The sequence below is a fragment of the Tamandua tetradactyla genome, chromosome 7 (assembly GCF_023851605.1).
Source record: "Tamandua tetradactyla isolate mTamTet1 chromosome 7, mTamTet1.pri, whole genome shotgun sequence".
In the NCBI taxonomy this organism is placed as follows: Eukaryota; Metazoa; Chordata; class Mammalia; order Pilosa; family Myrmecophagidae; genus Tamandua; species Tamandua tetradactyla.
The window spans coordinates 22,836,974-22,850,682 of NC_135333.1; the positions used below are offsets into that span (position 1 = coordinate 22,836,974).

Consider the following 13,709-nt stretch of genomic DNA (forward strand, 5'->3'; position numbering starts at 1 on the left):
AAGGCAGATATTTGTAAATATCCTGGCAACTCCACCTTGAGCTCTGGACCAGCCCTTCAGTCTGCCGAGGCTTGCTGCCACATGATAAGAGTCAGTGCAGGCTCCTCTTAGTGGTTTTCTGTTTATGAACGTGTGGGTAGGGCAAGGGTGAATTTCTGTAAGTGGCAGGACTGAAGAGGGTTGTTTTGGTCAGACAAGGTGCAAATGACCTTGGGCCTTTGGCCTTTATGAGTCCTTCTCAGGCTCATGTTTGTTTTTGTCACTACCTGTGGGATAAAAGCACTATTTCTTTTAACAAAAGTGAAATTCCTCCCTTTAATCGTTGCCCTGCCTTTCTTTTCTGTTGCTTTCTTTGCTATGTCATGATTTCCCTTTTGTCATCCAGTAACCTAGGTACACACAGTTTTAAGAAACTGGGCCTGAGAGCCATAAGACTAGGGCCCTGTCTATTTTGTTCACTGTTAATTACTTTCTCCAGGGCTAAGCTCAGTACCTGGTACTCACTACCGGGTACACAGTTCAAATATTAACTGAATAATTGAAGAAACTGTACAAGTATTTTGTAGTTGTGGTTTCACATTCTGGCAGCTTTAAAAGGTTGGCATCCTTCATTGCATGGATAGGTTCAAGTTTAAAGGGACTCAGTAAACCATCCTTTTCATTATTGTTCATTCAGGATCTGAGGTGCCTTTCTCCTTGGTCCCAGGTTTCCCCCTCAGTGTCAGCTGACACTATACTACTATCAGGGCTAATTCCCTCCTGGCCATTTGGGCTCCTGGGCCCATACCTGGGCATCCCATGTTACCGTTATCACCTCTCTAGGTTGTGACCAGGCCCTACTGCCCTTCTTAGAGGCAATCATATGTCTCAAAATAACATTGAGGATATAGTCTTGAAACTAGATTCAAGGGCTAATTGTATGGCCTAGGAAGTCTCCTTATCCCTCTGAATCTGTCACCCTAACAGTGCACTTGGTCAGCTTATCAGGTTGTGGTGGATACTTTGTAAACTATCAAGCACAAACTAAATATTAGTTCTTACTTCTCATATCATGGCAGTTCACGTGAAAATGGAGGGGAAGAACCTAAAGATTTTTCAGCCAGAGATTTTAATCAGTCTTCCCCTTTTCCCAAGAGGCTCACAGAAAGCATATAGAGGATGATCTTAAAAATATTCTATGTAAAACAAAGCAAGATAATATTACTAATAGCCAATATTTATGTGTTGTGCTAAGTACTTTAATATTATTTAATCCTATCTAATCTTCAAACAATCTTGTAAAGTTAGTCTTTCAGCCCAGTTTTACTAATGAGGTTGGTGACTGAGACCAGAGAGTTAAGTGATTTCTCCAAGGACACATGACAAAATTCTGCATACGATTCTAACCCAGGCCCTCTGACCCCAGAGCTCCATGCTCTTACTCTTTCCTTCCCATATTTCAGCATGTTTTACCAACTCAAAAGGAGAATAGGGAAAGAGAGGGAGGAGAGAAGGAAAGAAAGAAAGAGAGAGAGAATGTGTGTATGTATGTGTAAGGATCTGGTATTGTTGAAAGCAGTTCTGTGTTCACACTGAATATGTCCCTAATAAACTCACACCTCTGGCTGTGGAATCACTCTTCTGGAAGGCAAACATCAAGGCCTAATGGCATCCAGACCAGGGTGCTGGGGAAAGGACAAAGTAATTTTGGGCTTAGTTGTCTACACTAGAAGTCTCATGAAAATGCTGATGCAGGGTCTGTTTGTCCATGCAGGTGCTATCTCTTTATCTACACTCAAGTGAAACAAAATGCCTTTCAATGACGAGAAGCAGTGTGTGGGTGAGGACCAGCCAAGCGATTCAGACTCTTCCAGGTTTTCTGAAAGCATGGCTTCGCTCAGCGACTATGAGTGCTCCAGGCAGAGCTTTACCAGCGACTCCTCCAGCAAATCCAGCTCTCCTGCTTGTAAGCCAACAGAGAAGAGGGGCTAGGGATAGGGGTGGGGGATGTTGGATTTTAAAGCTCAGAAATGAGCGAGAACAAAGCCCAGGGTTCGCCTCCTTTCTAGATGCGTCGCAATAGTACTGCAGAGGCACTGCAGCTATTTTGTACTCACTCTCAGGAATAGTTCCCAAAGTTTACAGCCTGCTGGTTTTAATTTTAATCATTGTCACTAACTTTCCTTGGTTTGACTATAAGCCAGGCCTTCCCCATCTTCTTTCCCAAGTGGTAGAAAACCACTGCTTTTAAGGTCACTTCCTAGGTCCCCCACCCTCAAGGATAAATTAAGTTGGCCTTTTCTGATTGTTTCTGATTTGCACTGACGGAAACTTGCCCCAATTCAAGGGTCAGGCAGGAAGTGAAATAATCTAAAGGTTTTCCTGCTGATTTCAAAAACTGTTGTGCAGATGACCCAAGAGTAACTACACTAGTGGTATGAGAAAGAGTTGACAGTAGCCATGGCTTAAAATTTCTTTGTGCGGGTGCTAGAGATATGTAAACCAGAGTTTGGGTTTGTTGTTTTGTTTTAGCTTTTTAATTGGCATTTTGTATATGAAGTGTAACACCTCAAACTGACAAACCAAGTGTAGAATGAAGCAACTAATATTGAAAATGATCAAATGCTCACTTTAAAAAGTTTTTTCATTTGTATCTATTTTTAATTTATACATTCTCTTTGAAGAAAATTTAGAAAATAAGCATAGAGAAAAGAAAATATTGTCCGTGATATCATCCATGAACTACCCTTGCCAGGGCTTTGTCATATCTTCATCCTGTCTTTATTGCTGATAGACATATTTGTTTTAATGTATATATACACACACAGAGACATATGTGTCTATACATTTTTAGACTCTTTTCACTTAGTATAACTAAAATGTTTACCCAGGATAACAGATTTTAAAACATTGTTTTATGAATACCTGCTACTTCATCAAGTAAATATGCCATAAATTTACTTAATCATTGATGAATCAGTGGACATTTAGTTTCCAATTATTTTTTTGCTTTGAGAAAGAGTGCTTTATGAATGTCTTGGTTCATAAAGTCTCTCTGGGAATTCCTTTAGCTATAATTAGATTATTGGACCCAAAGTACAAACATACTTAAGGGTAATTTCAATAGAGTAGAGACTTGGCAAAAGAACTTGCCAGCATCCACTGTAGGTTTCTGTGTCTTTTGTGTCTGGCAACAGGATTTCTTAGCATCCTGAAGAAGAGTTTTGCCAGTTCTGTGTATCACTCTTTTTTATTTTGTCTTGTTTTTTATTTATTTTGTAGGGTAGCAAAATATTTGCAGTAGTGCTATTGTTACAGGTCATGATTTTTAAATAACAGGACTAGACATTCTAACAGTGATTTCAAAAAGTCATGATTTATTCAAGATTTTTTTAAGAATAATCTTTAGAATTCTTTATTCACTAGTTCCTACTGAGAAGTTAATTATCAGTTTATCATATTTACTTTGTTTTGAGTTCTTAATATGGTCTTACTTTTTATTGAGTTATTAATATGTTCTTCTTTACTTAAATTATTTCATATAATCATCTCTGACCAACCCAATGAAGATAAGCTATACCTCTGTGAAGTCAAGTGGTAACTACCTGATAGCAAAACTTAGAATTGAACATCCACATTATGCTATATTGTCTATACTTTTAGAAATTATAATTTTAAAATATCAGTTATTTCATACTGTCTGTGTAAATTAATAAGAATTTTGAATTATGGAATTAAGATAGCATTATTCATTTCCCTATAGAACATTTAATAAAAAATGAAGTGATTTAATGAAAAAAACCTTATAACTTATCACCAGTAGATCTATATCAATAAGATTGTCTTAAAAACATTTGAGAATTATTTGTCAAACACAACAACTGAAACCATCAAAGAAGTTCTTAAATATTTTTTTTTGTATGCTATATGGAAGGGGTCACATTTCATACTTTTTCCATGTGAGTATCCCATTATTGCAGCACTATTTATTGAATTTTTGTTTTGTTTCTGTTGGTTTATTTTTTTGGTGGGGCAAGTACATGCGCCAGGAATTGAACCTGGATCTCCTGCATGGCAGGTGAGAATTCTACAACTGAACTACCCTCACACCCTAAATTCTTGAACTCTGTATTAAGCTGAGAGAACTCATCTGTTTCAGTTATACTCTCCTTACTTGTAAAACACTGAGAACATACATTGGAAGAACTTAAACCCCATCTGCATCAGGTTTCATCAGATGACAACATCTTTCCCATAATGCTAACTGTATCTTGGTTTTCTTTCAGCAACAAGCCCTCCCAGGGTTGTAACATTTGACGAAGTGATGGCTACCACAAGGAACTTAGCAAATATGACTCTTGCTCACGAAATTGCTGTAAATGAGAACTTTCAGTTGAAACAAGATGCCCTCCCTGAGAACAGGTAACTATTATGCATGAGTATTTGCTGAAGATTCTGTGCATGTCTGTGTGTTTGTGTATATGTATGTGCCAAACACATACACGGAGCCATACACACAAATACATGTATTTGCACTGATTCCTGAACAGTCTCGTATAATATTCACAGGTGGTAAACATTATGTAATTTTCTAACAAGCAAGGTCTTTTATTTGATTAAAGAAAAAAAAATTCCTCCAGGGTCCTTTTTACTCATAGTCTTTAGAACTCAGCTTAAATGTCACTTCCTGGGGGAAGCTTTTACTGACATTCTGGAACCTCTAGACTATATTAAATCACTTTTCTAAAGATGCCTGTAGCCACCCCTCCACCTCACCTTTGGTAAGATACCTTTTAAGTTTATGTTCAATGTCTATCTTTCCCGTTTGAAAGAAAGCTCCATTAAGAGAGAAACTATGTATATTATTTGCTGCTCTATCCATATTGCCTAGCATAGTGTTGGCATGTAGTATGCCCTCAAGAAATAGTTGCACATTGATTTATTGAAATCTGGTATTCAGACCATGAAGAATAAATGCAGCTGAACTGCCAAAATACTGAGAATAGGTGATCCAGAAGCCTGTGGATGTAGGAACCACAGCTGCCTGGGTACCTCCTGGTTAACCTCACTCCCCAGGGACTTCTGGAGACACACCCTTATATTCTACCTCAACCTCTCTGGTTCCTGTGGTTCATGACCCCCTTGGAACAAAAAGGAGAAAAGACTTGAGGCCATCACTATAGATAAATAATTTTTAGAGGCAAAGTCAGCCAATCTCACAGTGCCATATATACATCCTGAGGTATTGTCTATTAAGATAACCTACAATATTTGATCCCATTTAGAACTTGTTTGCTTGTTTTAAAGCATAAAAATAAATGATAAAATTTCCATCTTTTAAAATGTGGACCATAGAGTGGGCAATGGTAGCTCAGTGGCAGAGTTCTTGCCTGTCATGCCAAAGACCCAGGTTTGATTCCTGGAGCCTGCCTATGCCAAAAAAAAAAAAAAACATGTGAACCATAATCCTCTTGGAGGGTATTGTTCATAATAATCATTAATATTTTCTAAGATTACTAGCCAAAGTAGATGTATGTTTGCTTTTCTATGGAACTGCTTTTTTCCATGATCCAGCCCTTCATCCCAGCTTTCCTGCCATACCCTTAGTCCAGGCTACCATAATCTCTGACCTGGCCATTTTAGTCCTAACCAGCTGCTCTGTCTCCATTCTCAACTCCCTGCAGTCTATCCTCCTCATTCACACAGTAGCCACAGACATTTTTCTAAATCAGATTAGATCATTTCTTTGCTTAAAACCCTTCATTGGTTTTCTGTTATACTTAGAAAAAAATTCTGAACTCTTTATTGTGGTCTGCAAGGATCTACTTCCCCAATCCTCTCTCTTAAACTGCTTTCCTTCCTGCCTGCTTCAGCCATGCTGGCTTCCTTGCAGATTTCAAAGTATACCAAACTTGATCCTTCTCAGGACTTTGTCCTTCTTGTTTCTTCTTTTTGAATATTCTTCCACTAGATCTTCATGTGGCTGTTTTCTTCTGCCCATTTGAGTCACAACTCAAAGCCTTAGAGAAGTTTTCTTCAACCACCCAGCTAAATCGGCACCCTCCCCATCACTGTGAACCGCATTGTCTTACGTGGTCTGGCTCAGAGCCCTGAAATTTTCTTACTTATTTTAAATGTGTGCTTTTTTAATTTTTTATTTTTTTAACTTTTCTATCCCTGTTAATGTACAAGCTTCTTGAGAGCAGATACTTTTCACTGTAGTATCCCCAGTGCCTAAAGCAGAGCCTTGTACATATTGGATGCCCAATAAACATTTATTGATTGACTAATAAAATATGAATTGGTATACTTTATCAAGAACAACAAAAGATAATTTGCAAGTTTCTGTACTTAAAATTAAGAAGTTGCAGGTACAAGCTGTAGTAAAGACTCTTAATGATCAGACAGACCCTGAAGTTTGAACCCTATCTCTTCTGAGACCTAATTTGAGACTCACATTGATACAGTACTGACTACAAATGCATTAAATGACATCATGGTTATAAAAGCACTTTACATACAAGTACTTTTATACTATGGAAATATTAATTCTTCTTCCTTTTATTTTTGGCCATGTCTAGAAAATATGAGCAAGGGAAACAAAATGCAGAGTTAAAATATATTACATTTGTTAAAAAATTAAATGGCATATTATTAACAGTTAACTTTTGGATGACTCTTCCACATTGCCCCAATTTTTTCTTTTTTATATACAGCTGACTCATATTTTACTGAATATTTTTTGGGGGGGAAGAACTGGTAAAATAGGTTAGGCTTCTGATACCCAATAGGAATGCTTATAAATGATTTGAATGATTGTCCTCCCCCACTTCCCCTACCTCCCCAAGACATTAAAGAAATAAGAAGTACCTTATAGCACTTGGGAAACTTAAAATTTAAACCCTGAATTCCCTTAGGTAGCTATAAAGTTGTTTTATCTTGTTCCTTGTTGATCCTTTCAAGCCAAGTCCTTGAACCTTGTAAAATCAAGAGCATCCCAGCAGTGTTTGCCTTTCTAATTGTTCTGCAATTGCTCGAGTGAGTCTCAAACATTAGAAATAGCATTTATGCTGGACAAATTGCCTCAGGTGACTAGAATAAATTTTAACATTTTAAGTTGCTGAGTAGAATATAGTGTTTGCAATTCTATCTCGCACTCCTTAGAAAGTTAATTTTCACCTCTCTCAGCATTACTTTATACTTAGCTATTTGTTCTTTAAAAATAAAAAATAGATGCTATGCTTTCACTATAAAATTATTAATTCATTCATCATGCAGTCATTGACCTCTTAATATATACAAATTATTGTGCTAGGCATAATGACAGGTGCCTAGATAAAGAAGTTATTGCCTTTGCCCAGGACAGGTATAGCCGTATGGATGAAAGTGACTTGTGAGTAATTACAGTACAGGGAAATATGTGCTTTACCAAAAGCTGTTGCAAAATTGTGTAGAGGTTCAATAGGAATGTGTATTTTTAATGGGCACCTATTTTGGGGTATTAACATAAGGGGTGAAGCAAGGTGGCCACCTATTCTATGGTGAGCTCTTCCTAGGGGTGCTCCTATTTCAGCAGTTCAGCCTGGCTAACTTTAAGTGGGACATCTGAGCTGTTGGCAGGCATCCACATGTGTGTCTCCTTGGAGCCTATATGTTCTATTCTGTGCCATGTAATTTCAGCTGTTGAGGAAAGAACAACTTTGTGGTTCCTTAAACGTTCAATTCCAAAAATATATGACAAGACTAAAGATCTGTGTGGAACAGTAGTTAGGTAAATTTTGTCTTCTTTGGCCACAATTTTTGAAGTTATTGAAAGCTATAGTAAGGAAACATTTTTAATGGCTAGGGAAAACACTTAGGCAAGGATATTAAATGGAAAAAGTATGTACCATTGTACGTACCAGGAACTTTTAACTATGTTAAAACAATGCATTGAACAAGTAGAATGTATCAAAAGATTAATAAGATTATGGGCAATTTGTTTTATACAATTTCTACAATGAACATATTTCTTTTATAATCAGGAAAATTAATTTTATTTTAAAAAGCAATCCATTTCATTCCTGTAGCTTGGTTGGTCGAGTGAAGCACATTGTTCACCAGGCCTTCTGGGACGTCTTGGAATCAGAGCTAAATGCAGAGCCTCCTGAGTATGAACATGCCATCAAATTGTTTGAAGAAATCAGAGAGGCAAGTTGATATTGCCCTAATGAATTAATAATTTTTTCCAAAGACTATTTTCATATCCTTTATTATTGGAGACTCTTTGAAAAACTAAGCAAGTTCACTCATAGGAAGGGTTTTTCCCTGCACTTCCTGGAGCATGGTGTAGGCTGGGAGATGGGGGCAGTCAAGGGGAATGCAGGACAATTCTTAGGGCATAGAGAAGTAGTTATGAACACAGACACTATTAGACAGACCTGGTTCAGTTAAAGGCTCTCCCTCTTTAAGTTTCAGTTTCCTTCCCTGTAATGTAGGAATAAAAGTACTTACAGGGTAGTTGTAGGAATTCAATGAGATGATAGTTATAATATTAGCTAATGTTTGATAGGGTACTTGCTCTATGCCAAGTACTAGATTATTCATTTATCCTTACCATCACCCTATGAGGTAATTACATTTGCTATTCTTATTTTATATAAAACAACAAAGTTACCTAACTCACCCAGGGTCCTCCAGTTATAAGGGATGGAGAGGAATTTGAACTGAGGACTCCAGCTCAGAGCCTAAGCTCCTAACCATTTGCTATGTATATAGTACATTGTCCACTGTATATTGAATACTCAATAAATAGGTTGCTTATATAATATATAATAAATATGTTACATGTAAAATGTATTGTATCATACTAATGGAGCCCATGGCATTTTTCCATATGTGGTTTAACGGGTTCTTTTTGAGCCATGATCTACAACTTGGTCTTTCTTCACTGCACTGTTTATCTGTAAATGTTTTGAAGTCCTTTCAATAATATTGCTTCCTCACCAGTTGTTTTCATTCAGACTGTATCAGGAACTTCCCACAGGAAGGTACTTTAATTCAGCAGTTAGAACTTTCTTTTTTAGAGATGTTAGAGTGTTAGAGTCCTCCTTTGGTCCACCATCCAGTTTGTGTAAACTTCAGTGGCATCCAGAATACTAAAATATAGACAGTGAGCTTGGTCATTTACACACTGAAGGAAAAAGGAGCAACCTTAATTCACATAATAATGCTGTTGCGTTTTCTTTCATTTCCCTCTGCAGATTCTTCTCTCTTTTCTGACTCCTGGTGGCAACCGACTTGGCAACCAGATCTGTGAAATTTTGGATACAGATCTCATTAGGCAGCAGGCTGTGCATAGTGCTGTTGACATCCAAGGCCTGGCCAATTACATCATCAGCACAATGGGAAAGCTGTGTGCTCCTGTGCGTGATGAGGATATCAGAGAGTTAAAGGCAACCACCAACATTGTGGAGATGCTGAGGTTAGCACTTGTGTTTTCTTAAAGCACCTTTGAGTACATTCACAAGGGAAGTGTAGGGGTTGGGGAACACAGAAAAATTACTGGCCTCCCAAAGAAATTCTCGATCTTAGAAAGAAAACCAAATAAGTAAACAATAAGTCACCCATTTACTAAGTTCAGAGAGTTTTCATGATGAAAAAGACAGATGGAGTCCCTGTGCCCAGGGAGTTTAAAATGGAAGGGAAAGATTTTGAACAAGAAATTACAGTTGTGGTGAATACTGTGAAAGGGGGAGTAGGAGGTATTCACTGAGCCTCCAGCTGGGGCCTAATTTAGTCAAGAATCCGGAAGCCTTAGTTCGGAAAATGATAGTTGATATAACACATAAACCCTGAATTCTCAGAGACTTAACCAATAAAAGTTTTTCATTTATGTCACAGTCTGATTCAAAGCTTCTTGGTCAGGCAGCCTTCCACATGCTCTTCAGGAACCTGTGCTCCTTCTATCTTTGGCTCTACCCAGGTCTTCAGCTGGTAAATGGGAAGGAGATCATGTGAAAGAGGTTTCTCAATGTTTAAGCACTCCAGCCAGAAATGACATGTTTCATTGACTATATATCTAGTCACATGTTCCCACCTCAATTAAAGGGGTTTGTAGAATATAGTTGCTGTCTAGAAACACATTTCCCAGCCACAAATCTGACTATGGAAAGAGAGTACAACCTGTGGTGGTCAGCAAGCCATCTCTGTCTGCCATAGCTTCCTGGAGGAAGTAAGGTGTTCATTAAAATCATGAGAGTTTAGGGCGGTGCTATGTGGCTCAGTGGCAGAATTCTTGCCTGCCATGCCAGAGACCCATGTTCGATTCCTGGAGCCTGTCCATGCCAAAAAGAAAAAAAAAAAAAAACAAGAAGAAAAAAAATCATGAGAGTATAATCTGACCATGTAGGCAAAAACTTCCTAGTGATCTCAGAGGAAAGAGGAGATTGTAGCACTTTTTGTCATTGAAGGGAATTTATCTCCTTCTTTTGTCAATATAGCCACATTGAGAATCAAGGGTGTCTTTGTACAGGTTTTTTTGTTTGTTTCAGAATTAAGTTTTTTTTTTTTTTTTTTTTTAAGGAAAGACAGAGAGAAGGAAGGAAGGATAGAAGGAAGGAAGAAAGGGAAACATTTTTAAACATTTTCTTGTATTCTGTTTCTCCGTTTTTGTTACATGGGCTGGGGCCGGGAATCGAACCGAGGTCCTCCGGCATAGCAGGCAAGCACTTTGCCCGCTGAGCCACCGCGGCCCGCCCCAGAATTAAGTTTTAAGTGATGGTTTCGCAAAGGGAAAAAGGAACTGGTTTGGGTGTAGCACGTAACTTACTTTGTGGCCTTGGACAAGTTGGTAACCTCTCAAAGTCATACTTTCCCCATCTATAAAATGGATTTTATATAACCTTAGAGTTGTCCGCAGCTCAGTCAGATTGTAATTCTTAACTTGCAAGTTATCTTGTTACCCATGTATGATACCATATCTGTAGTGTTTATCTTGATCATTTATTGAGCACCTACTGAGTACCACTGTCCCTTGCACTTTGTATTCATCATCCCATTGACTCTTCACAACATCCTGCCCAAGGTTGATTTTGTCCTCTTCTTTCATGGGTGAAGAAATTGAGGCTCAGATTCCTCTATGCATGGCTACAGAGCTTTCTGGTTGCAAAGCTGGACCAGAGCACAGCACTGCCCGACTATAAAATGAAGTATTTTTTCCTCTGTGCCTCACTGTCCCATCCTTTCCTGCTTGTTTTTAAATTCCCTTAGGAATAGAAACCATATATACCATGTTTAGAACTCTTAAAATTCTAGGGGCTTTCAAATGAAAATTCCTTTTTGAATCTTTATTGTCTCTTTGTTAAGATTCATTGTTTATGTTTTTCAGTATCTTTTGATCAGTTTATAACTGGATATAGTGGATCAGCTGGAGGTGCAGTTTAGCACATAATGGATATCTGCTAAAGTAAACACTAGAAATACATTTGGAATGCATATGTTTGACCTACAAAGAGTGATATTGCCAAATGGCAATTGAAATCTCAAAACCTTTTTGGGAGTATTTATCTTTTCCAGGATGTAAATATATAACAATTAATGAAGTTCATCTTAACTTCTAAAAACCTCTCTATTTTAATTCTGTAATTTTTAGACAAATATTTCATGTCCTGGACCTCATGAAAATGGACATGGTCAATTTTACAATTAAGAGTCTTAGACCACATCTTCAACGCCAGTTGGTGGATTATGAGCGAACCAAATTCCAGGAGATTTTAGAAGAAACTCCAAGTAAGTACAATATATGGTGTATACTTATGTTGAAATTGGGTGAACATATAATATTTTTATTTTTAATATCTGTTTCGGTTTGCTACAACTGCTGGAATGCAATATACCAGCAATGAACTGGCTTTTATAAAGGGGATTTATTAAGTTACAAGTTATAATTCTAAGGTCATGAAGATGTCCAAATTAAGGCACCAGCAAGAGGATACCTTCTCAGAGGAAAGGCAGTCGGCATTGAAACACCTCTGTCAGCTGGGAAGGCATGTGGTTGGCATCTGCTGGTTGTTGCTCCCAGTTCATTGCTTTCAGCTTCTACTCTAGTGGCTTTCTCTCTCTAAGTGACTGTAGATCCTTTCTTGGCTTCTCTGGGGCAAACTCTGGATTTCATTTCCTAGCTTAGAATCTTTTGGAGGCATTTCTGTCCACATCTCCAAATATCTGGGTCCTCTCCAAAATGTCCCTCTCTTAACCGGACCCCAGGAAATAGATTAAGACTCACCTTGAATAGGTAGGGTCACATCTTCATCTAATCAGAAGGTCCCACCCACAATCAGGTGGGTCTCATCTCCATGGAAACAACCTAATCAAAGTTCACACCTAACAATAGATTGGATTAGAATAACATGGCTTTTCTGGGGTACAAAACAGTTTCAAACCCGCACAACAACTTAAGTAGTACCACTAAATGACTTTTTCCTTTCTATTAAACCTATTTTTTACTTTCTAAAATTGGCATCACAAATTTACAGTTGTTTACTCTATGCCAGGAACTGTGCTAAGTATAATTCACTTTTTCCTTAATTCAAAAAATATTTATTGAGCACATGCTATGTGCCAGGCACTATTTAGAACCTGTGGATTTATGCAGTAAACAAAGCAAAATAAAGTTGCTCTGCCTTTGGAGCAGATATTCTAGTAGGCATGACAAATAGACAAATACATATTGTCAGCTATAAGAAGAAAATAAGCATAAATGAACAGGTAATGATAGGGAAATGGTGAGGGTAGGGGACTGGGCTTTTCAAACAGGGAGGGGCTGAGAAGGTCTCGCTAATAAGTAACATTTAAGCAGAATTCTTACAGAATTGAGGGAGAGGTCATGCGACAATCTGAGGGAAGAACTTTCCAGCCATAAGGGAGCTGAAAGTACAAAGGCCCTAAATCAGAAACTTGTTTGCAATGTTCAAAGAACACAAAGCAGCCAGTGTGGCTGGAGTAGGATAAGCAAGGAGGAGAGTGGTAGGCGATAAAGCTGAGAGGTAGGCAAAGGCAGATCAAATAGAGTCTTGTTGGCAGATGAGAGGAATTTAGATTCCCTTCCCAGTGTGATTGGAAGTCACTGGTGCATCTGGTTTTCATTATTAAAGAATACTCTGGCTCTTGAGTAGAAACTAGATTATACAGGAGCAAAGAGGGAAGCGGGGAGACCAATTAGATGGTAGAACATTTGCCTAGGAAAGAAATGATCGTGGCTTGGTCCAGGTGGTATTGGTGGAAGTAGTGAGAAGTGGTCAGATTCTAGATGTATTTTGAAGATAGAGTAACAGGATTTGCTCATAGATTGGATGAGGGGAGAAAAAAAAGAGTCAAGGATGACTATGAGTTTTGCTCTAGGAACTGTGTGAATGGTGGTGTTTTAGTGAGATGGCAGAGAGTAGAGGAAAGCAGATTTGGGGATGATAATGGAATCATGAGTTCAGTTTTGGATATATGAACTTTGAGATCCCTGTTCGAAATCAATGTGGAAATGTCAAGTAGGCAGTGGGATTTAAGAGACTAGAGTCCAGAGGAATGCTGGTAACTGTAGATATAAATGTGGGAATCATCAATGTAGTTATATAATATGAAGCCATGGGACTGGATGGTGCAAACTCTTATGAACTGCTTACCATATTCTAAGCACTTTTTTATACTGATTTAATTTTTACAAGTTTAGAATATTACACAGACACACTCCATTTTAT

At 38.0% G+C, this 13,709-nt stretch overlaps 1 protein-coding gene across 2 annotated transcripts in view; it reads left to right on the plus strand.

Annotated features, from left to right (window-relative positions):
- Positions 1-13,709, plus strand: part of TCP11L2 (t-complex 11 like 2) — a 55,306-nt gene that overhangs the window by 14,264 nt on the left and 27,333 nt on the right. For both annotated transcript variants that reach the window (XM_077168603.1, XM_077168604.1), the window contains exons 2-6: positions 1,754-1,945; positions 4,266-4,401; positions 8,049-8,169; positions 9,222-9,442; positions 11,612-11,748. In XM_077168603.1, coding sequence (XP_077024718.1) covers positions 1,789-1,945; positions 4,266-4,401; positions 8,049-8,169; positions 9,222-9,442; positions 11,612-11,748 — 772 coding nt within the window. In that variant the 5' untranslated portion in view covers positions 1,754-1,788. The remainder of the gene's footprint in view (positions 1-1,753; positions 1,946-4,265; positions 4,402-8,048; positions 8,170-9,221; positions 9,443-11,611; positions 11,749-13,709) is intronic.